The 26,707-nt window shown below is 40.9% G+C and overlaps 1 protein-coding gene across 2 annotated transcripts in view; it reads left to right on the top strand.

Annotated features, from left to right (window-relative positions):
* mfsd11 (major facilitator superfamily domain containing 11) overlaps positions 1–26,707 on the top strand; it is a 67,279-nt gene that overhangs the window by 11,085 nt on the left and 29,487 nt on the right. For both annotated transcript variants that reach the window (XM_043714651.1, XM_043714650.1), the window contains exons 2-10: positions 699–754; positions 1,050–1,157; positions 3,180–3,259; positions 11,567–11,663; positions 12,883–12,941; positions 14,928–15,072; positions 18,985–19,022; positions 25,518–25,583; positions 26,491–26,616. In XM_043714651.1, the coding sequence (XP_043570586.1) occupies positions 699–754; positions 1,050–1,157; positions 3,180–3,259; positions 11,567–11,663; positions 12,883–12,941; positions 14,928–15,072; positions 18,985–19,022; positions 25,518–25,583; positions 26,491–26,616 (775 nt within the window). The remainder of the gene's footprint in view (positions 1–698; positions 755–1,049; positions 1,158–3,179; positions 3,260–11,566; positions 11,664–12,882; positions 12,942–14,927; positions 15,073–18,984; positions 19,023–25,517; positions 25,584–26,490; positions 26,617–26,707) is intronic.

Below are 26,707 nucleotides of genomic sequence, written 5' to 3'. Positions count from 1 at the left end.
TGGCACCACATTTGCTGGAAGGATGTGAACACATTGGATTTATTGCAGAAGCTATTTACAGAAAATAGTTTCAGAGATGAGAAATTTTATTTACGAAGATAAATTGAAGAAGTTGGAACCCTTCTCCTTGGAGAGAAGAAAGCACAGAAGAAATCTGATAAAGGTTTCAAAATCACAAGGTGCTTGGTAGAATAGATAGAGAGAAGCCTATCAAGAATCAGGAGCCACAGAAGCAAATGCAAGGCAAGAAATAAGCACTTGCACACATAGTGTAGTTGTGATATAGAATGTACTGCCTGGAAGCGTGGTGAAGGCAGGCTCAGTTGAAGCATTCAAGAGCCTCTGAGATGAGTTTGTGGACAGAAATAATGGAAGGATATGGGGAAAAAAGCATGAGATTGGCAGCTGGTAATGATGCTCATCTGAAGAGCTAATACAGACATGATGGACCAAATGGCCTTATTCTATGCTGTAACACTTCTGTGATTGTGTTCACTGCTTGCACGTGTTTACATTACGTATGATGATTATTCTTGTACCAGAAACTTGAGCAGTGTGCTCAAAACATCGACTTGTCATGTTCATCCCTTATAAAGTTGCTTTGAGCTACCACACTAGTTTGTAAAAGGTGAACATATTCTGATTTTGCAGAATACATTTTCCTTTTTATTAAAATAGTTATGATTTTTGTTCAACAGCAAACAGTCATCAAGAGCATTAACAGTACCCGGTTTCATGGAAGTGGATACACCAGGTGTTTGTTTACTTATCTTTCTTTGTGAAGTGATATTGTATGGCAACTTTGTTTTACTGCAATTTCAAACCTTGCGAATGTCATGATAAAACTATATAGCCATAAAATGAAGTATACTTTCACAGTACTGTTTTACCTGCCATTTAAAGAAACATCGGAAAAGTCAGCATCAAAGTTGATAATTTATGTATTAGTATTGATTTAAATATAGTTCTTTTGTTGAAATTGTACTTCAGTTGTTATTGATTTGTGTATGGTTATTTCATTGTGCTAACAGATCATCTTTCTTTAACAGCTTGGCTATAATTTATACTGTATTTTCTGCTTCAAATATTTTGACTCCGTCAATTGTTGCTGTTTTGGGAGCTCGACTTTCAATGGTCATTTCTGGATTAGTGTACAGGTAATAAACAAGTTCACTTTCTTACATTTTTATTTTCTGTGCATTTTCATAAATTGTTTATCTGTATGCCATTTCTATAAACTCATCAAATATTTAAAAAGTTAAAACAAATTGTCATCTTGTAAATAGGAGCCAGGGTAGACCGTACATTCCTTTTACATGAAAACATTGCTGATTTTCTATTTATTTCCACTTTTTTTGCTGGCTTTATATATCTCTTAATTCCAAGAGATCAAAAGTCTGTATGCCATGGCCTTAAAAATATTCTTTTTGCGCTAAAATAGAGAATTCTAAAGATTTGCAACCAATTGAGTAAAGCAATTTATCCTAATTTTAGTCTTAAATGATCAAGTCCTAACCTTAAGAATGTCCCAATGTTCTAAATTCCATAGTCGCAGGAAATAGTCTTGCAGTGTTAATCCTATTGAGACCCTTCAGAATCTTGATTGCTTCATTGAGATCCAGACTGTAGACCTAGAGTGTAGGCCCAATTTACTTGACCTCTTAACTAAGTATAAATATCTCATTCCAGCAAATTTTCTAGTAGCCTTCACTGTACAGTCTCCAATGCAACTACATCCTTCCTCAAATAATGAGTTCAAAATTGTACACAGTACTCCAGGTCAAATCTCACCAAAAGGTTATACAGTTCTCGCAAGACTTCTTTATTTTGGATGTAGGTTTGCTCACTGAGCTGGAAGGTTTGTTTTCAGATGTTTCGTCACCATATTCGGTAACATAGTCAGTGAGCCTCTGGATGAAGCACTGGTTGCATAGTCTGCTTTCTATTTATCTGTTTTAAGTTTCTTTGGGGTAGGATGACAAGCCAAACAGAAACACGCACAAGAATTCCTAGAAGCATGGCATTCCAACCGGAACTCTATCAAGAAATATGTTGATTTAGATCCCATTTACCATCCCACTCCTGAGAAAAATAACTGGAAATGACACCACCAAAGGAAATGGCATCACCACATGAAATTATATCACCAACCCAAGGAAATGTACTGTAGCTAAATTTGCAGACAAAAATAGGTGAAAAGGCAAGGTGGAGGGGGATACAAACAGTCTCCAGAAAGTAATTGAACAAAACATTGGCAAATGGAAGAGAGGTGGAAAAATGTGAAGTTGTTCATTTTCAAAGGGAGAAAAACCCCAGAATTATTTAAATGGAGAACAACTGCAGAAAGCTGCAACACACAGGGCCCTGTGGGTACTTGTGCATGAAACACAAAGCTAGCATTCAGGTGCAGCAGGTAGTCAGGAAGGCAAGTGAAATGTTGGTCCTTATTTTAAGGCATTTGGAATACAAGAGCAGGGAAGTGTTATTACAACTGTGCAAGGTGCTAGTGAGACCATATCTGGAGTATTGTAAGCAGTTTTGGCCTCTTACTTAAGAAAATATATTGTTTCATGGAGGCAGTTCAGAAAAGGTTTGCTGGGTTAATGCTGCCTGTTATGGAGGGATTGTTTTATGAGCAAAGCTTCAACAGGTTGAGAAACTACTACTGGATTTCAGAAGAATTAGAACTGATCTAAATGAAGCACATAGCCTATTAAGCCCCTTTCGAATCCTAAGTGTTGAGAGATGTTTCCCCACCTGGAAGCCCCTAGGAGTATCAGGCATATGCTCGCAATCGAAGGGGTGTAAGTTTAAGACTCGGAAAAGGAGGAATCTCTTCTCTGAGGGTTGAGTCTTTGAAACTCCTTGCCACGAGAGGTGTGGGGGCAGAGTCTTTGTCTTCTTAAGGCTGAGATAGAGTCTTCTCCAATATGGTTACAGTAAAAGGGCAAGAAAGTGGATGTGAGGAATGTTAGATCAGTCATAGCCCTATAGATTGGTGGACCAGGCTTGAGAGTGGAGCAACCTACTCCTGTTCCTGCTTCATGTCACCTTTTTATATTTAGGATTGTTCAACATTGTATTTTTCATAACACCTTGACAATAATAGAGGGATTGTAATTTTCTAAGTTACAATTGGTTGCATTTAAATTTAATTAAAATTATTTCTTTGTTTTCAGTGTATATTCTGCAGTTTTCATTGAGCCATTCACTTGGTCATTTTACTTAGCTTCAGTCATCATTGGAATGGCAGCTGCAGGTGAGTTTTCTTTCTAATGCAATAAGTAAGATGATTAAAACCGAGGATAACATTTTTTTTTCTCATGATGACCTTCCCTCCATCATAAGGTCAGAATTGAGGGTGACTGATAATTGAGTTTTGTGGTTGGAGTGACATTCCCTTGGACTGGGTTCTGGGATGGAATGGCACTGAGAAAGTGTATCACTGTAGCTTGGTTACTAAATAAGAATACTTTCGCAAATGCACATTTGTGTTTGGGGTGGGTGTTGGCTGTGTTCAGAGATATTTGTTTTTGGTTTCCCTGTCTTTGCATCCATGGTAGGGAGCAGCACCTTGCTGCTGCACCACTGGTTTTTCAGAATGCTCTTAGCACTAGTAGTCCAAGGGTTCCAACAGTGTTAAGTGCTATTATCTCAGGTGAGAAAGAAGATGGGTATATGACTGGTATATGGGAAGAATAGAAGAGTTGAATTATTTTTTTAATGGAGAGAAACTATAGAAGGCTGTAGCACAGAGGGTGTTTGGGGGGCTTCATAGATGAATCACAAAAAGCTAGCATCCATGTTCAGTTGATAGAGAAGCCAAATTGACTGTTGACCATTAATTTGAAGGGAGTAATGGGTAAAAACCAGGAAGTCTTGCTAAAATTATACAGAGCACTAGTCAGACTGCAGCTCGAATACAGTGAATAGTTTGCCCCCCTTAACTGAGGCGAAATATATTGTTCATCTAGATTTATTACAATATGGGGGATTTTCTTATGAGAAGAGTTTGCATACATTGGGCTTGTACTCTTTGGGGATTAGAACAACGAGAGATCTTATTGAAATTTAAAAGATTCTTAGGGGCATGAAACGGTAAAACCGAAGAAGTGGTTTCTTTTTTGGGAGAGTCAGAATGCATAGTATCTGAGTCAGGGAATCGCCCATTTCAGACAGATAAGGAAGAATTTCCTTTATCTGAGAATAGTGAATCTGTGGAATATTTTAACACAGAAGGCTGTCGAGGCTGTGTTGTTCATTGTATTCAAGACTGAAACTGATTTTCAATCAATAATCAACTCGAGGGTAATGGGATAAGTAGAAAAGTGGTTTAAGGATTACTAGATCCACTACGATCTCATTGAATTATGGAACAGATTATAAAGGGTAAATGGCCTAGGCTTTTTGGAGATTGTTTATACAAAAGAGCACAAGTAATCTCTGAAAATTGAAGCAACTCATTTTCACTTGAGCTTCAGTCAGAGATCCTAAATATACTTTTTAATACTTGATCCTGAATGTTGGTAACCCACATGGTGGTTGGATATATCTGGCAGTTATCTTGTCCAAAACCATTCCTTTTCCAATATTGATATTACACACTGACTCTCAACTGACTGCTTTTAATAGCCCCAGCTCAGACCTGCGCTATGCTAACCACTGGGCGTTTAGCAGGTGTTTGCATGCATTTAACAAACAAAAATGCTGCAGGTTAACTTCAGTGCATTTAGCTAAAATAATATTCTTTTTATTTTGTGAGGGAAATGTCTGTTTTGGAAATGTCCACTGTAAATTGATTCTACCTTCTATATTGGAGATAACCAAGCAAGAGGCTGGAAGAACACAACAAGCCAGGCAGCATCAGGTGGAGGAGAAGTTGGGATGGGTGTAAGGGGAGCTGCAAATAAAGGGGGTGGTGAAGTGGGGATAGGTGAAGACAGGTAGAGAGAATGACCTGTTTGGTCAATGGGAGGAATGAATCCAGTAGGTGGCTGGGAGGGGTGGAAGGGAGGGGACAGGGCTGGGAAGGGAGTCAAGGGATGGGAAGGGACATTAATTGAAATTGGAGAACTCACTGTTGAGTCTTCCGGGCTGTAGGCTGCCCAGACTGAGATGAAGTGTTCCTCCAATTTGTGGTTTGGTTTGTTGTGGCAATGGAGGAGGCCAAGGATGGTCATGTCAGAAAGGGAAGGCGAATTAAAATGGGCAGTGACTGGGCGGTCGGGTTGGCCCCTGCTGGCCCAACTGAGATGCTCAGTGAACCGTTCCCTAAATTTACATTTGGTCTCCCCAATGTAGAGAAGACCACACCAGGAGCATCTGATGCAGTAGTTTGGAAGAGAGGCAGGTGAACCTCTGTCTCCCAGGAAGGACTGTTTGGGGCCCTGGATGGAGGTGAGGGGGGTGGTGTGCTGGCAGGTTTTGCATCTTTTCTGGTTGCAGGTACCTGGAGGTTCAGAGGGGTTGCTGGGGAGGGTGGCACACACGAAGGAATGGGGAGGGAACGGTCATTGCAGAAGGCAGAGAGGGTGGAGAGGGAAAGATGTTCTTGGTGTTGAGGTCTAGTTGGAGTTGGCAGAAATATTTAAGAATGATGTGTTGGATATGGAATCTTATGGAATGGTAGGTGAGGGCAAGGGGGACCCTGCCTTTATTGCATTTGGAAAGGGGGGGTTTAGGGCACTAGAACGGGGAATGGAGGTAGTGCGGTGGAGGGCTGTCTGGATGACCGAGGGGGGGAAAGCACCTTGTTCAAAATAGATGGACATCTGGGATGCTTGAGAGTGGAATGTCTCCTCATCTGGGCAGATGCGGCAGAGAGAGAGGAATTGGGAGAATGGGATGGAGTTTTCGCTGGATACTGGATAGGAGGAGGTGTCGTCCAGGCAGTTGTCAGAATCTGTGGGTTTACAGTAAATGTCCATCTGGAGATTGCTGCCAGAAATGGAATTGGAGAGGCCAAGAAAGGGGAGGGAAGTGTCTGAGACGGACTAAGTCAATTTGAGGGCGGAGTGGAAGTTGTGGGCAAAAGTCAATGAACTGCTCAAGTTCAGCCTGTGTGCAAGACGCTGTACCAATGCAGTCATCGATGTAACGGCGGAAGAGTTTGGGCACAGTGCCTGTGTAGGTACTGAAGAGGGACTGTTCGACATAGCCGACAAAGAGGCAGGCATAGCTGGGGCCCATCCAGGTGCCCATGGCCACCCCCTGCATTTGGAGGAAATGGGAGGAGTTAAAGGAAAAGCTATTAAGGATGAGGACCGTTTCGGCGAGGCAGAGGTGGTTATTGGTGGAGGGGGACTGGATACATCTGTTGGAGAGGAAGTAGCTGAGGGTCTGGAGGCCATCTCTGTGGGGTGTGGACATGTTTAAGGACTGCTCATCCATAGTGAAGATAAAGTGCTGAGGGCCAGAGAACTGGAAGTTACAGAAGAGATGGAGGGCATAGTTGGTGTCGCAGAAGTAGGTGGGGAGTGCCTGGACCAAGGGGGAGAGGATGGAGTCGAAATAGGATGAGATAAGTTCGGTGGTGCAGAAACATGCTGAAATGGTGGGTTGGCCAGCGTAGTTGGGCTTGTGGGTCTTGGGGAGCATGTAGAACCTGGCAGTGTGGGCCTGGGGTCTGAGTTTGGAGGCAGCGGAGGGGAGATCACCGGAGGCAATGAGGGTATGCGAGTGATTTTGGCCCAATGGGTCGCAGGTAAAAGAGAGGTAGGATGTGGTGTCGGAGAGTTGGCATTCGGCCTCTGCAACACAGAAATCCATTTTCCAGACGACCCCCGGGTTTGATAGTGAACCGGGTGGAGAGAGTGGAGCGCTGAACGTTTTGGAGTGGATGAGTGGTGTGGAGAAATTGAGGAGGCTTATGTCTCGTCAGCAGGCAGCAATGAAGAGGTCTAGGCCAAGTACAAGTCTGGCAGGGGGTGACCAATTGGAAGAGGAAGGTTGGAGAAGCGATCCTCAAAGGGAGGTTGGGAATTTTAATCCAAGAAGAAGGTACAGAGGCGGCGGAAGAAGAGCTCCATGTTGTGCCGGGTGCAGAATTTGTTGAGGTGGGATATTGTGGTCTCTTCTCCAAACTGCCACAGCCATGCCTTCTGTTCTCCAGACAACTAGCAGACTCCATATTGGAGAGGCAACTGAAGTATTTCCAAGCAGTGGTTCATCTTGGCTCCCATAGCTGGCAGACCAGCAAATGACCATTTTGGAATATTTGCTTAACCTGTGTTTGATTTGTTTCAGTCTGTATCCCTGGACCAAATCCTTTCTGAATTATTCATGTGAAACTCTACAGTAAGGCTGGCATTTGTTGGATCACAAATATCTTAATTTGCAGGCTTCTCTTATAACATGATGTCTTCATCTGACAGTCTAACTTGTAATTAAAAGATGATATTGAGTAGTGTGGATTTTATCCTGTTTTTTTCCCACAAAATGTGTTTGGTTAATGCCATGCAAATGTGTATGATGTTTGCTTCTTGTGATTCTCGCCTTATTGTCATTGTGGGTTTACCTACAATACATGGAATGCAGTGGTTCAAGAAGGCAGCTCACCACCACCTTCTCAAGGACAATGAGGGACAGGCAATAAATGTTGACCAGCCAGTGATGTCCACTGCAATCCAGAGGTCCTGCGTAACAAAATTAATGCTATGGGGAAGGTTTAACAATATCACAAGCTGCAATCAAAGCAACAAACAATTACATGCCATGCTAGTGAAGTCAATCAAAGATATCGTTGTAATTTGTAAAGATTTGTGCCATCTTTCACATAGCACCTGGCTGAGAAGATACTGATGGTAACAACACAGGCATTGTATGTGTGCATGGACAGGATGTTTACCTCCTGTAGCATCAACAATCTCAGGCTTTTTTAATTTGGGAGGCAGCTGCTGATACTGACGCTGCACCTTTCCATCAAGACGCCCTGCAGACACATCCTTTGTATCTGTATCCGTCTCAATATCACTTCTGCCATGCGTTATTACTTCTTGTTCTTTTATGTTCGTCCTTCGTCCGATCACAGATAATCCATTTTGTTCTTTGTTTCTCCTCCACACGATACTTTCCTGACCTCTGTTCTTAGTTAAAACAAGAGTAGAGCATACTGGAAATACTCTACAGATCAAACTGAAGTTATGAAAAACAGATTTAACAGTCCTTGTCAGTGGCATTACATCAGAACTGGGAAAATTTAAAAATGTGGTTGATCTGAAGCTGGTGCAAGAAGTGAGTGGGGAAAAAACACAAAAGGGATGGTCAGAGATAGGATGGAAATGTCTAAAGAATTGGTAGTTCAGAGCCAAAGGGTACAACAATGAGATAACCAAAGAGACAAAAGAATAGAGCAGGTTGAAACAACAAAATGATTAACAACTGCAGTCCAAAATCAAAAATAAAGAAAAATAATTGCATGACTAAAAATACAAAGAAAACCAAAATGGGCACCAGAGATTGAGCTCTGAAACTACAGAACTTGATGACAAGGCTGGCAGACTGAAAAGTCTTTAAGTGAAAAACAAGGTGTTGCTCATCAAGTAATGTAGGGATGAGAGTAATGTAGGGATTTGATATGACAGGTGCCCTGAAGCTCAGGGCTATGCTTGCAAACTGAAAGGAGGTGTTTTATGAAGCAGTCACCAATTTTAGCTTTGTTTACCCAATGAAAGAGGAGTGACTCCAACTTGCATGTTTCAGTTTGACTCTTGTTTTTCCTGCTATTTCTACAGCTGCTTGTCACTTATTCACACCTCCTCTTGATACATCTTTTGATTCTCTAGCTCTTCCATTCACTTCATTTTGACCCACACAATCAAATCTTTCATCATTTAGATCTCTTCTTTCATCAGGATTATCTCTCTCTTTTTTTAACTTGCTGGCCCCTTTCACCTGTTTACAAACTGACAACATTTCTAACTATTTGCAAATCTGCTGGAAAGTAATCAACCTGAAAGGCATTCATAGCTGCTGTAGAAACACTGTGCACTTTCAAAATATTCTAATTATTGTAACAAATGTCAAGTCACAGAGACATACAGCATGGATACAGACCCTTTGGTTCAACCCATCCATGCCGACCAGGCTCCCTAAATAAATCTAGTCCCGTTTGCCGGCATTTGGCCCATGTCCATCTAAACCTATTCATATTCATCTACCCATCCAGATGCCTTCTAAATATTGTAATTCTACCAGCCTCCACCACTTCCTCTGGCATCTCATTCCATACACACACCACCCTTTGCGTAAAAAAAGTTGTCCCTTACGTCCCTTTTAAATCTTTCTCCTCTCACCTTAAACATATGACTCCAGTTTTGGACTTAGTGACCCTATCAATGCCCCTCATAATTTTATAAACCTCTATAAAGTCACCCCTCCACCTCTGATGCTCCAGCCTGTTCAGCTCTCCCTATAGCTCAAACCTTCCAACCCTGGCTACATCCTTTATAAATTTCATAATATCCTTCCTATAGCAGGGAGACCAGAATTGCATGCAGTATCCAAAAGTGATCTAACCAATGTCCTGTACAGCTGCAACATGACATCCCAACTCCTATACTCAATGTGCAGACCAATAAAGGCAAGCATACCAAACACGTTTACTCAGCCAGTTTTGAAAAAACATTTTAGTGATCCAAGTTCATAAATTACTAGAATATATGCAAGCTCATTGTTCATGATCTGAGGAAAAAAAATGACCATATATTGTTCAAGTAATTCGCAGATTCAGGCTGGCATACATATGGAAAACTTACGTTTGGTTGTCCAAACACAGCAATCTGCTCAGTTTGGCTTGTAATGGAACAGGATTATCTGTGATCGGTTGAAGGAAAGAGACAAAAGAACAAGAAATAATAACACATGGCAGAAGTGAGATAATGAGACCGGTACAGATTCAAAAGATGTGTCTGAAGGGATTCTTGATGGATAAGTGCAGAGTCTGTATCAGCAGTTACAATGCCTGAGCTATTAATGTCTGTATCTTCTCAGGCAGTTGCTACGTGAAAAATGACACAAATATTTACAAATGACAATGATTATATCTTTGACTGACTTCACTGGCATGGCATGTAATTGTTTGCAGGTTAAACCCCCCCCCCCGCACTAATTTTGTTAAACAGAACCTCTGGATTGTAGATGACTGACTTGTCTGCATTCTGAAATGGCTGCTAAGTTGAATGGGTGATCTGAAGACTGCCACATATGGGGCAGATGGTACTTGAAGGGGTGGGTCAATTGGTTGTTTTGAGATTTGCACATATCCTAAAATATCAGAGGCACATGGTGGCTCGATGGTTAGCACTGCTGCCTCATAGTGCCAGGGATCCAGGTTCGATTCTAGTCTCAGGCAACTGTCTGTGTGGAGTTCGCATATTCTCCCCGTGTCTACGTGGGTTTCCTCCAGGTGCTCTGGTTTCCCCTCTCAATCCAAAGGTGTTGAGATTAGGTGAATTGGCCATGCTAAATTGTCCGTAGTGCTCAGGGATTTATATGTTGGGTGTATTGGTCAGAGGTTAAAGGTAGGGGATTGGGTCTGGGTGGGTTAGTATTCAGAGGATCAATGTGGATTTGTTGGGCCAAAGGGCCTGTTTCCACACTGTAGGGATTCTGTGATGATATTTTATTTTGCTTTTGCATATTTCCACCCAAGCCTCTGTTCGAGTTCTTTTAGAATTGAGTAGTCTCTATTTTGGTCAGTCACAACCCAGGATTGCTCGTAAGTCGACAGGTATGTTTGACATTTTCAGGGATGCTTTGAAGGCATTCTAAAGTGTTTCTGCAGTCATTGTCCTCACCAAATTCTGAGTGGAGCACTTGCTTTGGTATCCTGGTGGCAGTTTTATGCACAATGAGTTGTGCCCAGAAGAGCTGCTTTTAATTGATTACCACCTCAATATCCCAATGCTTTGGGGGAGGATGCTTATGTTGGAGCACTTTGGATAATCTTGCAAAGGCACTGCGTGTGGTACTTCTCCAGTACTTTGGGTGCCTTGATGCAGCTTTTCCGAGTCTCCAATAAATACGAGGACATGCTAACTTGCTGCCCAGTATGTTGTGCCAATGTGCAGGGAAGATTTCTGATCCATATCGCTAATTACAGTAAACTAGAAATGCAAAAAAGAAGAAAGCAGATGTCATGATCTGAAAGTATTGAACTCCACGTTAAGTCTGGAAGGCTGTCAAGTGTCTAGTCAAAGCAATTTGATGGGTTTGGAGCAGTGAGGTCTGAATTGGGAAAGAGTGGAGACTAAATGACAGGTGACTGGAAGCTTGGGACCACACTTTTGAACTGAATGAATGTGCACTACAAAGTGATTGTCCCATTTGTCTTCAATTTCTCCAGTAGTAAGACTCCATCATAAGCAGAGAATTCGGTATACTAAATTGGAAGTACAAGTGAGTAATTGCTTCATCGGGTAGGGATAATTGTGATCTTGGTCATTGAGACAGAAAAAGGTAAAGCAGCAGGTGTAGTATCTCTCTTCATGCTTGCTTGGGAGGGGAATGTTGTGTTGTCATGGAAATGATTGTTACAATGATTGGATGTTTCTGATTCTTATTTCAGTGATATGGACTGCACAAGGCAACTGTTTAACGACAAACTCAGATGAAAACACAATTGGAAGAAATAGTGGAATATTTTGGGCGCTGTTGCAATTTAGGTATTTAGTAAAATTAGATTTACAAACTGTACAACTGTGTTAAGCAAAACCACTTGCATAAACGAAGGTATGTGTTATTCGCCCAAGTTGATGAGCCTTGCTTTGTCTCATATAATACAATTCGGGTAAGAAGCAGCTCAGTATTAATTCACAAAGCCTTTAACGTAGAAAAATGGGCTGAAGCATTCCTTAAGGTGCAATCAAATGAAAGTTGGAGCCGAAATGGAGATTTTGGGAAGGATTACCAAAGTTTGGTCATTTGTTTTTAAAAGCAAGTCAGATAGAAGGTGGGGAAGACGTAAGGCAGTGAAAATTAAGAGAGAATTCCAAAGCGTGGGGACCAATTGACTGAAGACATGGTCATGAACAGTTAGCCATAGGGAGAAGGTTTGGGGAGATGCGTGAAAATCCAGAATTGGAGGAAATGAGATGTCAGGGAAATGTAAAGATTCAAAGAGGTTGTATAGATAAGGAAGGACATCCCCAGAAGGATTTAAATACAATGTGAATGTTAAATTTGTTGCTTCTTGAATCTGGGAGCTGATTTTGTTCAGCAAAATGATAGACGAGTGGGACTTCTTACAAGATACACAATGCAAAGTTCTGAGGTTGACTGAGTCTTGAGGATAGGAGGCCCACTAGAAGGGCATTGATTCTTCTGGGGGTTGAAAATTACAAAAGTACAAATAAGATGGGTTGAGAGAGGGACAGAAGTGGTTATGCTATTGAGAAGTACGTCATAGGGTATTTTAATTCCAATTGACCTATGTTTCACGTTTTCTCAATTTTTAATTATTTTATGGAGTCCAAAACTTGTATTGATTCTCTGGACAATCTATGGCACAGCCAGCTCTATACCTTTCACTGTAATTGAAGTATGTCAGGAAAGATGCTGCCTGCCCTCAGCATGACAGAAAGGCAAAACTATCCTCCAGGTGTCATGTTACCTGGCAACATTTTTTTTGTTGTTTTTGTACTCTTTGCCATTTGAATCAAGTTCTGGAAGGCAATTACTGTATTTACATCTATACCCACAGGTTAGAATTTAAAAATAATATAGGCTCTGACTCAAGAAAATTACATGAATATTATTTGAACTTACCTGTGTTCCAATCACCTTTAGTTTCAATTAACTGTTTTATTTTGGGTATTATAGTAATCATAACATCAATTACATTAAAGAGCAGTTTGAAGTCTAATCATCTTTTTTTCCCTCTAGTCTTTTGTTTGGAAATCTGTACATATACCTTGCCTGGAAGGGAGAAACACACATCTCAGGTCAGTTTCATTTCTCCAAAATGTGTAGTGGAACTCACCTAGAATAAGTAGGAACTCAGTCACAAAGATATTTTATTTCAAAGTATTTGTGCTCACTAACCAACAGATTTAGAGTTTTGCCTATTTTGGTACTTTGAATCCTTTTCATTGCTTATGAATTTTAAAAATTTCTTTCTTGATTACAAGGGAAGAGAGAGACTTCATTGTCAAAAATGCTGCATATATCATCCATAACATTTCTCAATAGATATTACAGGAATATTGTTAGGAACTAATGAAAGAGACATTCTTAAGTTTTGGAAGAGAATTGAATAATTATCAGAAGCAGGAAAAGGTATTGGGGATACAGGGGGAAAGGCTGGGGGACAAGGGACAAACGGAATTAATCTTGCAGAAACCTATCACAGGCATGACATGCTGAATGTCTTCTCCTGTACTGTAACCATTTTTGATTTTATTCTTCTCTTCATCTATCATATTGACCCTGAATTTTTAGTCACATTGAACACATCTCGTCACACTGTTGAGCCTCAATATTTTGAGTACTCAACATTCTTCCTGGTTTTTCAAATGACATATTTTTACCAGTAGGTACCATTAGCTGCTTCAGTGTTGACCTTGACTAATACCTCAGGATTATCATCCCCGCTCTTATATGCAAAACAGGTCTTTGTACATTTGTGCAGGTGAATAGAATACAACAAGAATGTTTAAACTGTTTGGAGATGTTTTAAGAAAAGCAGACCTATAAATTGACACTATGTAGTGGTACTACGTACACCAGAAATTACATGAACTGGGTGATCTGAATGGCCTGTCCTGTGCATGGTGACTAAATAGTTTACCTCAAATCTGTTAAATAGATAACTGGTAACCTTTGGTTTGCAAGTGTCTTCCAAGGTTTGTCGTACTGTTTGCTTGGTAACTATTAACTTCTGTAACAGCATTTTATGTTAAAATGCATGATTGTTTACAATTTCTTGAATTTTTGTATTCTATTTTGTAATATTATGCAAGTCAATAATCTTAATTTTCCCTACATAACTACTTAGTCCACTCTTTCACAATTCCATTCCATCTTCAAGGTAGTCTTAACTTTATTCTTCCCTTCTTTTCTTGCATGCACATACCCTAGAGTCTAGGTCGACAGGATAGTGAAGAAGGCGTTTGATATGCTTTCCTTTATTGGTTGGGAGGTCATGTTGCAGCTATACAGGACATTGGTTAGGCCACTTTTGGAATATTGCATGCAATTCTGGTCTCCTACCTATTGGAAGGATGTTGTGAAACTTGGAAGGTTCAGAAATGATTTACAAGGATGTTGCAGGTTTGGAAGATTTGAGCTAAAGGAAGAGGTTGAGTAGGCCAGGGCTGTTCTCCCTAGAGCGCCGGAGGCTGAGGGGTGACCTTCTCAAGGTTTATAAAGTCATGAGGGGCATGGATGGGGTAAGTAGACTAGATCTTTTTCCTGGGTTGGGGGGAGTCCAGAGCTAGAGCACATAGGTTTAGGGTGAGAGGGGAAAGATATGAGAGAGACCTGAGGGGCAACTGTTTCATGCAGAGGGTGGTATGTGTATGGAATGAGCTGCCAGAGGACATGGTGGAGGCTAGTACAGTTGCAACATTTAAAAGGCATCTGGATGGGTATATGATTAGAAATGGTTTGGAGGGATAAGGGCCAGGTGCTATCAGGTGGGACTAGATTGGTTTGGGATATCTGATTGGCATGGACAAGTTAGAGCAAAGGGTCTGTTTCGGTGCTGTACTTGTCTATGACTCTACATTTTCCTTTGTCTTCCTCCTCTAACATTCATGAAACATTTTTCCACCCATGTCTTTTTATGGAGGCACTGTGTTCCATCTCCACCCACTTCTCCCTACTTTTTTTGAGGGATATTGTCGTTCATTAGCATACTTTTTCCCCTCTTCCTCTGGGATTTAGCAGCTTAATAATTCAGTACTAACTTTTGTTTTTTGCCTCATTAGATCATAATCGTAGGACTGTTTATATTGCATTAACTGTAATTAGTGGAGTGGGAAGTATCCTTTTTCTCCTTATAAGGCAACCAGTTTCTGAGGTTTCAACTGCAGAACAGAACAAATCTGATGATGAGTCTGATGCTGTACTTGAGTAAGCATTTTCTAATTTCTTTTTTAAAAAGTTTGAAGCTACAAAGAGCTATTTCACTAATTTGCTATGGTGGGAAATTTATAAGCTTGATTTTTCATTAATTCTATTTGCATATAAACTGGAGAAATTCTGTACAGATTTATTCAACTTTTAAAGGAGTAAGTTAGGAATGTGCAGGTTGATTTGTCTTTATAGGCTTCTAGTACATACTATGTAATGTTATAAGCCATCTAATATGTATATAGAGTCATACAGCACAGAAACAGACCCATCGGTCCAACTCATCCATGCTGACCAGATGTGCTAACCTAATCTAGTCTTATTTGCCAGCCCTTTGCCCAAATTCCTCTAAACCTTTCTTATTCATATACCCATCCAAATGCCTGTTAAATGCTGTGATTGTACCAGCCTCCACCACTACGTCTGGCAGCTCATTCCATACATGCACCACCCACTGCGTGAAAAAGTTGCCCCTGAGATCCCTTTTGTATCTTGCCTCTCTCACCCTAAACCTATGCTCTGTAGTTTTGGATTCTCCCACCCCAGGGAAAGACTTTGTCTATTTATCCTATCCGTGCCTCTCATGATTTTATAAAGGTCATCCCTCAGCCGGGCGTCATGATGGCTCAGTGCTTAGCACTGCTCTCTTGCAGTGCCAGGGACCCGGATTCGATTCCAGCTGGGCAACTGTCTGCATGGAGTTTGCACATTCTCCCAGAGTCTGTGTGGGTTTCCTCCGGGTGCTTCGGTTTCCTCCCACAGTCCAAAGATGTGCAGGTCAGGTGAATTGGCCATGCTACGTTGCCCGTGGTGACCAGGGAGTAAGGGAAGGGGTCTGAATGGGCTACTCTTCGGAGGGTCGGTGTGGACTTGTTGGGCCAAAGAGCCTGTTTCCGCACTGTAGGGAATCTAATCTAATCTAAAATACATGACCACACTGTAAGCGGTACTCCTTTAAAATAGGCCTGCACCGTAAATTCACTGAAGCAAAAATATTTGGGCAACATAGCTAACAATGCCTTTCGCATGTGTTCAGTGAAAGTGAAGAGTTTATCTTTGTGCATGATTTCAATGTTGGTGTGCTATTATCTCACATCGAATGGGAAGAGGATTTTATAGTTGTAGAGTCATAGAGATGTACAGCCTGGAAACAGACCCTTCGGTCCAACTCGTCCATGCCGACCAGATATTCCATCCCAATCTAGTCCCACCTGACAGCACCTAGCCCATATCCCTACAAACCCTTGCATACCCTTCCTATTCATATACCCATTCAGATACATTTTAAATGTTGCAATTGTACTAGCCTCTACCACTTCCTCTGACAGCCCATTCCACACACCAACTACCCTCTCCGTGAAAAAGTTGCCTCTTAGGTCTCTCTTATATCTTTCCCCTCTCACCCTAAAACTATGCCCTCTAGTTCTATTTACCCCATCCATGCCCCTCATGATTTTATAAACCTCTATAAGGTCTCCCTTCAGCCTCCGATGCTCCAGGGAAAACAGCCCTAGCCTATTCAAACTCTCCTATAGCTCAAATCCTCCAATCCTGGCAACATCCGTGGAAATCTTTTCTGAACCCTTTCAAGTTTCACAACATCTTTCTGACAGGAAGGAGATCAGAGTTGCACACAATATTCCAACAGTGGCCTAACCAATGTCCTATATGGCCTCAACATGACCTCCCAACTCCTGTACTCAGTACTCTAACCAATAAAGGAAAGCATACCAAACGCCGCCTTCACTATCCTATCTACCTGCGACTACTTTCAAGGAGCTAGAACCTTGAGCAACACTGTCCAGGACCTTACAATTAAGTGTGTATAAGTGCTGCTAAGGTTTGCTTTCCCAAAATGTAACACCTCGCATTTATCTTAATTAAACTCCATCTGCTACTCAGCCTGTTGGCTCGAATGATCAAGATCCCGTAGTAATCCGAGATGACTTTCTTCGCTGTCCACTACACCTCCAATTTTGGTATCATTTGCAAACTTACTAACTATATCTATTAAGCTCACATCCAAATTGTTTATATAAATGATGAAAAGTAGTGGACCCAGCATCAATCCTTGTGGCATTCCACTGGACACAGACCTCCAATCTGAAAAACAACCCTCTTACCACCATCCTCTGTCTTCTACCTTTGAGCTAGTTCTCCCTGTATTCCATGAGATCCATCTTGCTAACCAGTCTCCCATGGGGAACCTTGTCGAATGCCTTCCTGAAGTCCATATAGATCACGATTGTTTTGCTGAATTCGTACTCCTAATCCCAGCTATCTCACAATCCACTCGTTTCTACTGCAGACTGAGAATCCTTGTTTACAGGATTAGCTGATCTAGTGCATACATTCTGCAGGATTCCAAATGAATTGTCCAATTTTCATATGTAAAATGAATGTCTGGCAGTACTGCAAGGCCTCGAGGCCAACAAGAACATGTGTATCAGTAAATCCAATAAAGGCACTGAAAAAGTCAACCTTTGCTTAATGGACTTGTGTGAGAGCAATGAGCTGCCAGCTGATCTGTATGACAAGGCTTGTCCTCACACCTCACTGCATCCATGTGTGCATGGGCTACCCAAGGCATACGCACAAGGTGTCCCTTTGCTCTCAATCTTACCTGTGACTGGATCTGCACAATATAATCTGGCCAAATATTTGAGTCAATTGTTGCAACATGTTTTGAACAAGTTTTCCAAATACACAGTGAAGGATGCCTTATATTTTCAAACACCATAGGGATTGATATTGATCACAACATAATGTCAATTTGCTTATTAGACGTTGTTAGCCTTTTCATCAATGTAGCTCTCAAGCAAACCTTTGACCTTTGCTCTGAAGCACCACAGCATGGTGATCAAGACCACCACCATTTCTTGTTGGGCCTAAGGGCCTGTTTCCACACTGTAATGTAATCTAATCTGTAATCTAATCTAAATTGTACGAATTCAATGAACTTATGAATTCAGCAGCACATGTGGTTGAGTTCACTTTTAATGATACCACATATGGATGGTATTTCCATGGGCCCCACTTGGTCGGACTTTTGCAAACTGCTTTGTTAGGTTCCTTGAGAAAGGTGCCTTCAATGGAATGACACCTTTCATTCTTCTGCACCGTGTATATCTCCAATATGTTGATAAAACATTTAGAACGTTAAAAACATAAGACGTAGGAGCAGAAGTAGGCAATTCAGCCCCTCGAACCTGCTCTGTCATTTGATATGATCATGGCTGATCTAAATTTGCTATATACCTTTCCAAAGTTCCAGGTGAGTAAGAAAAGTATTGATGTGTATAGAGCTGGAATACCAGGCCAGAATGATGTTACAGCAATTCTAGCATCCCTTACTATCTTACTATCACTGATCCATTATTGCTGCTCAGTCTCTGATCTTGTTTTATCTGAATCGTTTTTTGACTTTGTAACACTTCAGTATAATTGGATACTATATACATTACAAAAGGAGTTTAATTCCTTCAAAAAAAAATGCACTTTGTTTGGCTTCAGCATATTCAACAATACTAATTTATTGATTGAAATACTTTTCTTGGATAGAGGTGAATTAATCTCTAGTTTTGCCTTTTTTCTTCACTCACCAACATTTCCACTGTATGATATAAAGTAGACTACAGTTGGGCTAGTTTTAATGTGTGTCAAAAACAGATGAAAAGAAATTCAATGTTTTCCACTTGTTATAATCGTGTCCATAAATGCACTGATCAAATAAGGATAGCTTGTTGTAACCATGTGCTTTACACAAGCGTTTTGCTTCAGTTGAACTGATCCATTTGGAAATACCTACTAATCTGAATATTAAATATTAAACATTAGGGTAGTGACTAATTCTATTTGCATCAAAAACAGATTTCTGTGATGAATTAACAAATTACTTTGCTTTATTGACAGACCTCAAGAGCAACGATCACAAGCAATTGATGCAATTCGTAAGCATGCTTTTATTTGCAAAGATTTAAGCAAGGAAGGGTTGGTTACAAGTACTGGCAAAGAGTTAAATTCAAAAACATGCAAAAACCTCAAATGATCTACTCTCACTTCTGTCTGTTACAAGGATGCTTTTCAAAGGGTGTCGAAGAGTCTACTAATTCTGCCACCCAAAATTCTGGCTTTAACAGTGAGTCCACAGGTATCCAAGCAGTTTGGAATAATTCAGAAGAAGGGTCACTGGACCCGAAACATTAACTTTCCTTTCTCTCGACAATTGCTACCTGACCTGTTCAGTTACTCCAGTAAGTCTGTTTTCTACAGTTGCTTCCTTGCCTGGATGGTATCCTTGTGCACACAGGGTTTGTACAATTGTATTTCACTGCTTTAAAAATGAATTGCAACTTCCAGGGAGTCATTTTTCCTGTTTGGACTTTATTTTGATCAGTATTTCTCTTCCATCTACCTTCAGTGCTGTATGGTAACGGCTTATGCAGCTATACTGAAGAGGAACAGACGAGCAAAAGGAGTAACGTCAACAGTAACAGGACCAGCCAAAGGAATTGTCAATAGTGATAGCTGCCTTCTCCACAGGCAAGTGCTTCTCTGCCTGACAAAAGGGTTAAATGTAACTCTTAGCTTCAAAGAGTCATTTGCAAAGTTTATAAGGCAGTCTTCTTGATAGGAATGTGGTGGTGGAACAGCACAGCAAGTCAGGCAGCATCTGAGGAGCAGAAGAATCAATGTTTCAGGCATAAGCCCCTCATCAGGCTTATGCCTGAAATGTAGATCCACCTGCTCTTCGGATGCTGCCTAACCTGCTGTGCTGTTCCAGCACCACAGTCTTGACTCTGATCTTCAGCATTTGCAGTCTTCACTTTCTTCTGGTCTTCTTGATGTGGCGATGTAACAATATCTGAAAAGACTCCAACTTTCCCGATGAAGGGTCCTGCCTGAAATGTCGATTCTCCTGTTTTGATACTGCTTGACCTGCTGTTCTTTTTCCAGCTCCACATTTTATTGACTCAGACTTTCTTAATCGCCTGTTACTGATACCTGAAACTTATGGAACACATAAGCAACTAAAGCAACCTCCAATTGAAAGGGCAAATTGAGTGCGTTCTTAGGTTGCTGAAGGTTCATTTCCAGTGCTTGAATGAATCTATAGGAGCCCTTCAGAATACACCAACAAGTGCATCCAAGATGGTTGTGCCCTCCTGTACCTTCCACAACATTGCACAACAAAGAGAACTTAGAAGCAGAATGATTTTCTGCAGTTTATGAAGGTCGAACTTCATGTGATTAGGAAAGTTGCAACTCTTCACCTAGCTACTGGGGAAATAAGATAGACTTGTGGATTCATATTTCGGCAACCCAATACTGAACCCACTAACACCAAATGTGCCCCTCTTGCCTTCAAAAAGTTCAACTCTTTCTCCGAGAAATGGATGGATTTTGTCTTTCACAGTTTGGTCACTGTCCACCCTGTTCACAGCATTCCTCTGAAAGCTTATGTCTATCTAGAATGCAGTAATCAACAGTGGAAATTACTTGACAATGGAAATTTGAAATGAAGTGTTGATTCATCGATATTTTTATCAAGATGATGTGACTAGTATTGTTATAAACACCTAAGTGCAACCAAAAGCTTTCCTCTTCTGCATTCTCATTCCTAAAGGGCTCCGCCAAATCTTTGGCAAGGCTGGAAGCAGGCTGATTGTCTGTCTGCTCAGTCAGCTGAGATACTCATCTCACACATCCTCTGGGTTCAGGAGCCCCTGAGAGCACTGCAGAAAAGAGACTGCCCCAGCAGCACAAATGCAAGGGCAGACTTGGCCATTAGGTGATGATTCAGGATGTGGGGCTTTAACAGCAATAACAGGTGGAAATGGGAACTCCTTGAACATCGTCTTAACTTCCATTTCTCAATTATTCCCCTGTCAGCTAAAACATTGTGAGGCTTTGAATGCACTAAGCAGAAATTTCATCTGTGAAAGTGCCAGTCTCAATGTTCGGACCATTGGTCAATGTAACCATCACTCGATTTTCAGCTGTGAGTGGGTCTCCATACATATGCCACTTTGTTTTCCTTGGAGATGGACATGAGTGGTAGCTTGCATTATCATGGCATTCATATTTGAGAAAGGATCCTCCAATCTCACTTGAAAGGTGCACAGTGCCCATGGAAGTGCTGACAGAAACACATGCATCATTTTCTAATGCTCTTGTGGATGATCCCAGCACATGATGTTGTAGAGTCATGTAGACCTCACCCATCTCTTCAGGGCTGACCTCCCCTTCAACACCTGTTCCTGCTAACCATATCAAAACTTAGATATCTTGAATGGAGTTCCCACTGAAGTGTGCTGCTTCAGTATTTTTGAGCTCTCCTTGACATCTTCTCACTGAAGCTCTTTTGTTGCCTTGAAGGGCCAATGGAACATACAAGACTCTAATTAGAACTGACAGGAAGAGTGGTTTCACAAGGTCAGCCTTATGCATTATTTTGTACTTCAATTACTAACAACAAATGTTCAACGTGACTGATAGTAATTTTTGTTTTTTTCATGAGCTGTGTCACCAACATTTAATACCCATCCCTAATTGCTGTTTAGGAGGTGTGTCATCGTAATCCACTGCAGTCCATCTGTGCAAGTACACAGTGCTGCTAGGAAGAGAATTGCAGGATTTTGACTTAACAATGGCAAGGGAATGGTGATATAGTTCCAAGTCGGAAGGGAACTTTGGGAGGTGATAGCCTTGTAGTATAATCACTGGACTGTTCCTCCAGAGACTCGGGTAATATTCTAGGGACCTGAGTTTGAATCCTGCCACAGTAGATGGTGAAATTTGAATTCGGTAAAAAGCTGGAATTTAAAGTTTGTAGGAAAAAGCCACCTGGTTCACTAATGTTTCTTAAGGAGGGAAACTACCAGGCTCACCTGGTCAAGCTTACATGTGACTCCAGGCCCACAGCAAAGTGGTTGACCCTTAATCGTCCTGTGGGATTGGCAATAAATGCTGGCCTAGCCACTGATGCCCTCATCTGTGAATGAATAAAATAAAATTTGCAGGTAACAGCGTACCCATGTATCTGCCTTTGACCTAGATAGTAAAAAGATTGCAAGTTTGGAAGCTTTAGTGAAGAAGCCTTGTTGAGCAGTATATCAATGGTGAAAGGAAATCACGTGAGGATGCTGAATAGAGTAAAAATTGCATAGTCTATTTTGACCCAGGTAATATTGAGCTTCTTGTTTTTGTTGGATCTGCACATCTTGTCATTTGGAGAGTATTCATTCACATATCTGACATGCCTCATAGTTGATAGACAGGGTTTGCAGAATCAGGAGGTGAGTTACGTGATACAGAATTCCCAGCTTCTGAACACTTGTTGGCACAACATTTATTGGGCAAGTCCCCATTTCAGTTTCTAGTCAATGGTAAATGCCAGGATGTTGATGGTGAAGGATTCAATGATGATAATTCCATTGAATATAAAGGAAAAGTGGTTAGATTCTCTCTTATTGGAGATAATCATTACCTAATTTGGAGCTGAGTAGTCCTAATGTAATGCAAATTGAGTATCAGTATGTAAGTTATGACTGAGTAAGTGATTTTTGATAACACTTTGACGACCCTTTCATGGAGTCGCACAGCATGGAAACGACACTGACCATGTTCCCAAACTAAATGTTCCCACTTGCCTGCATTTGGCCCATATCCATCCAAACCTTTCCTGTTCGTGTACTTATTCAGATGTCTTTTAAATGTTGTTACTATACCTGTACTCACTACTTCCTCCAGCTGTTTATTCCACACACGAACCACTCATGTTTTAAGGTTGCCCTCAAGTCCTTTTTAAAACTTTCTCCTTTCATCTTAAAAAGTGCCCCCTAGTCTTGAACTCCTCGACCCGAGAGAAACGACCCTTGCTATTCACCTTACCTATGCCCTGCATGATTTTATAAACCTCTGTAAGGTCAGCATTCAACCTCCTCTGCTCCAGCCTATCCAGCATTTTTTAAAATAACTCTCACCTTTCATTCCCAACAACATTAGTAATTCTTTTCTGAGCCCTCTCCAATTTGGTAATATCCTTCCTATAGCAAGGCGAGCGGAACTGCATACAGTACTCCAGAAGAGGCTTCAGCAATGTCCTGTACAATGACAACATGACATCCCAACTCCAATAATCAAAGGTCTGAGCAATGAAAGCAAGTGGGCTGAATGCCGCCTTAACCACCCAGTCTACCTGTGGCGTACATTTCTCCAAGAATTAGGTACCTGAACCCGTAAGTCTCTCTTCTGTTCGACAACACTACCCAGGGCCCTACCATTAATTGTACAGTTGCTTGCCCTTACTTGTTTCATCAAAATCCAAATTAAACTCCATCTGCCATTGCTTAGCCTGTTGACCTAGTTGATCGGGATCTCTGAGAAACCTCCTTTACTGTCCACTATACTTCCACTTTGCTGATGCTTGAGTAGAGTGGAGCAATAATTCAGTGTTAGATTTGTCCTGGGCAATTTCCTATATTGCTGGGTAAATGTCACCATTGTTGTTGCACTGGAACATTTAGCTATGGGTGTAGTTAACCTGGAGCATAAATCACCAATACTACTGCTGAATGTTTTCAGGGCTGATAGCCTTAGCAGTGTGCTGTACTTTCAGCCATTTTTGTTATTTGAGGTCATGTGGCATGTATTGAGTTGACTGAAGATAGGTAGTTCAATGATGCCAGGGACCTCAAAAGGAACCCAAGTTGACCATTCATTCATCATCTGGCTGGAGATGGTTACAAATGTTTTCTTCTTAACTGATGAGCTATTAATACATTGTAATAATACATTATAATATATTAATATTAACTGTATTAATACTAGCAGAGTTGCTGGGCTGCCTCATCATTGAGGATGGGGATATTTGTAGAGCTGATGCTTCCAGGGAGTTGTCGATCGTCCACAATCATTCATGAGCAATGTCACAGAATTTGCAGAGATCTGTCCATCATGTGCTACTTGGTATGCTTGTTGTCTGTATTATAGCTTCATATGGTTGACACCTCACTTTTAGGTGTGCCATGTGCTGCTTCTGGCATACCCTCCTGCACTCTTCACTCAACCATTATTGAGCCACTTGCTTAATGGTAATGCTGGAGTAGGGTAAATGTCAGAATGATAATGTTACAGATTAGGATTGAATACAATTTTGCTGTTGCTGATGGTCCACAGTTTTCAGTTGTTGTATCTGTTATTAAATCTATACCATTTAGCACAATGATAATGCTACGCAACATGATGGATAGAAATCTCAGTATGAAGACAGGAATTTTTCTATACGTGAATTGTGCATTGGTCACTCCTACCAGTACTGCAATGGACAAATTTAATGTACACCCCAGTCCAACACCGGCGTCTCCAAGTAATGGATGGTTATATGTTGATTATTGACAGTGTGGTCAAGTAGGTTTTTCCTTTGCCACTTCCAGTCAAACAGCTGTTTTTCAAGAATGTCATCAATTGTGGTGCTATAAGGGGTGATGATGATAATCTGTCTGGGATATTGTCTGAAAGGTGTGATTTGGTTTGCATGATTGCGTCAGCAAGTTGCTTGACTAAACTGTGGTACAACTCTCCCAATTTTGGCACAACCCCCCCAGCATTAAAAATTAAAACATTTTTCAGGGTCAGCAAGGTTGGCTGTACCATTATCATTTCTGGATGCCTAACTCAATGCTAGATAGTTTTGTTCCTTTTTGATTTATTAGCTGTTTGATCCAACTGAGTGGCTTGCTCGGCCATTTCAGAAGGTGGGTCTAGAGTCACATAAAGGCCACATCAGCTAAGGACAGCTGATTTCTTTTCCTGAAGGAGCTTCGTAAGCTATTTTTTCAAGTGGACAATGGCATCATGATCATCTTTACTGAGACTAGCTTTTAATTCCAGATTTACAACTTGAATTGAAATTCCAGCAGATGCCATAGTAGAATTTGAACTGCTGACCGTTAGTCTGGGCCTATGGATGACTCGTCAAATACCATTAGCACCATACTGCTATCTCTCCACTTTGTGCTAAGTGATGTAATATTTTATTGTGTCACCAGGTATCTGAGATCCACACTCACCTGTCTTTTGGCAATGGCTCTGGAGTCCACTATGCTGCTGATCTCCTAGACCTCATGCCACCTCTGCATGGCCAAATTGACTATGATAAAAAAAAATCACCTTCAGTTCTTTTCTTCACTCCGGTATTGTGAACTTTGAAGGAAAACAAAGTACTTAGTATGTGAGAAATGTGATTTTTGGCTGAGGCAAAATCTGTTTCTTGAAAGAAATAGGCACCTGACCACATATGGGACTCACTGCTACGGATTGGTTGATTCCATTTAAATTCTGCATTTTATGTAGCTATGTAATTAGTCAGTTTTCAATACTTTACTCAAGGAAGTTTCTTAAAATCTTTTGTTGTGCTAACAGGTTGTTTCTTTCTTTAATAGGAAGTGCAATCTGTATATTCTTCACCAAAGATATGCTGCTTCTAAGTATAACTATTACTTATACTGGTAAGATTCCTCTACAAGTCTTATAAATTTGAACTAGGAGTTGTCTGGATATGAGATTTCCCTTGTCAAGAAAATATTTGTTTAAAATTCTTGATTGCTTACCCTCAATGGGGCGACATGGTGGCTCAGTGGTTAGCACTGCTGCCTCACAGTGCCAGGGACCCAGGTTCAATTCCAGCCTCGGGTGACCGTCTGTGTCGAACTTGCACGTTCTACCTGTGTCTGTCTGCGTGGGTTTCCTCTCACAGTCCAAAGATGTGCAGGTCAGGTGAATTGGCCATGCTAAATTGCCCATAGTGTTAGGTGCATTAGTCAGAGGGAAACTGGTCTGGGTGGGTTACTCTTCGGGGGGTCGGTGTGGACTTGTTGGGTCAAAAGGCCTGTTTCCACACTGTAGGGGAATCTAATTTCATGTACTTTTTTTTTAAAAATAATTCCCCCGTTACATTTTTCTTTGATTGGAGATATTCTTTTGAATTATTAATATTGGAAAAAAGTTAGACCCATTAAAAACAAGTCTTGAAGGATTGATACAGTTTTCTGATACAGTTTTAAGATTAACGAAGTTTGCTTTCTGTTCATTTTGAAACATCGCCTTGTCCTGGCAAGAGGATGACTGGATCAAACATATTGAGTCTAAAATCATATCACATAGCCGACCTCTTAAGCTCCATACTTAGAGCCTACATGCTTAGGTGTGCAGTACATATGTAAAGTTGCTGTGATATGACATGAACATGAAGCAGACTTTATTGTAAACATTACCGGTGTTAATTTACTATCTGACTGCCTTGTTAACACTCATTAATTTGAGAAAGCTGAATGATAAAATTACATGAACTTCAACGTTTAAATGAATTGCTCTTGCAGAGATCAAGTCAATGAAATTGTTGAATTTTTTTTCTAGGTATTGAACTAACCTTTTTTAGTGGTGTCTATGGCACCTGTTTGGGTGCCACAAATGGCTTTGGGAATGAAGCCAAAAGCCTGATTGGTTTATCTGGTACCTTCATTGGTGTTGGAGAAATCGTAGGTTTGTGATTATTTGCAATTGCATTAACTATTAAATATTGAATTCTGATTTTATTAAACAGAATTACATTTTCTTAATTTTGTCATTTTTG

This window comes from Chiloscyllium plagiosum, chromosome 24 (genome assembly GCF_004010195.1).
Source record: "Chiloscyllium plagiosum isolate BGI_BamShark_2017 chromosome 24, ASM401019v2, whole genome shotgun sequence".
In the NCBI taxonomy this organism is placed as follows: Eukaryota; Metazoa; Chordata; class Chondrichthyes; order Orectolobiformes; family Hemiscylliidae; genus Chiloscyllium; species Chiloscyllium plagiosum.
Note: the sequence above shows the minus strand (reverse complement) of the source record. Positions and strands in the feature narration are given on the sequence as shown.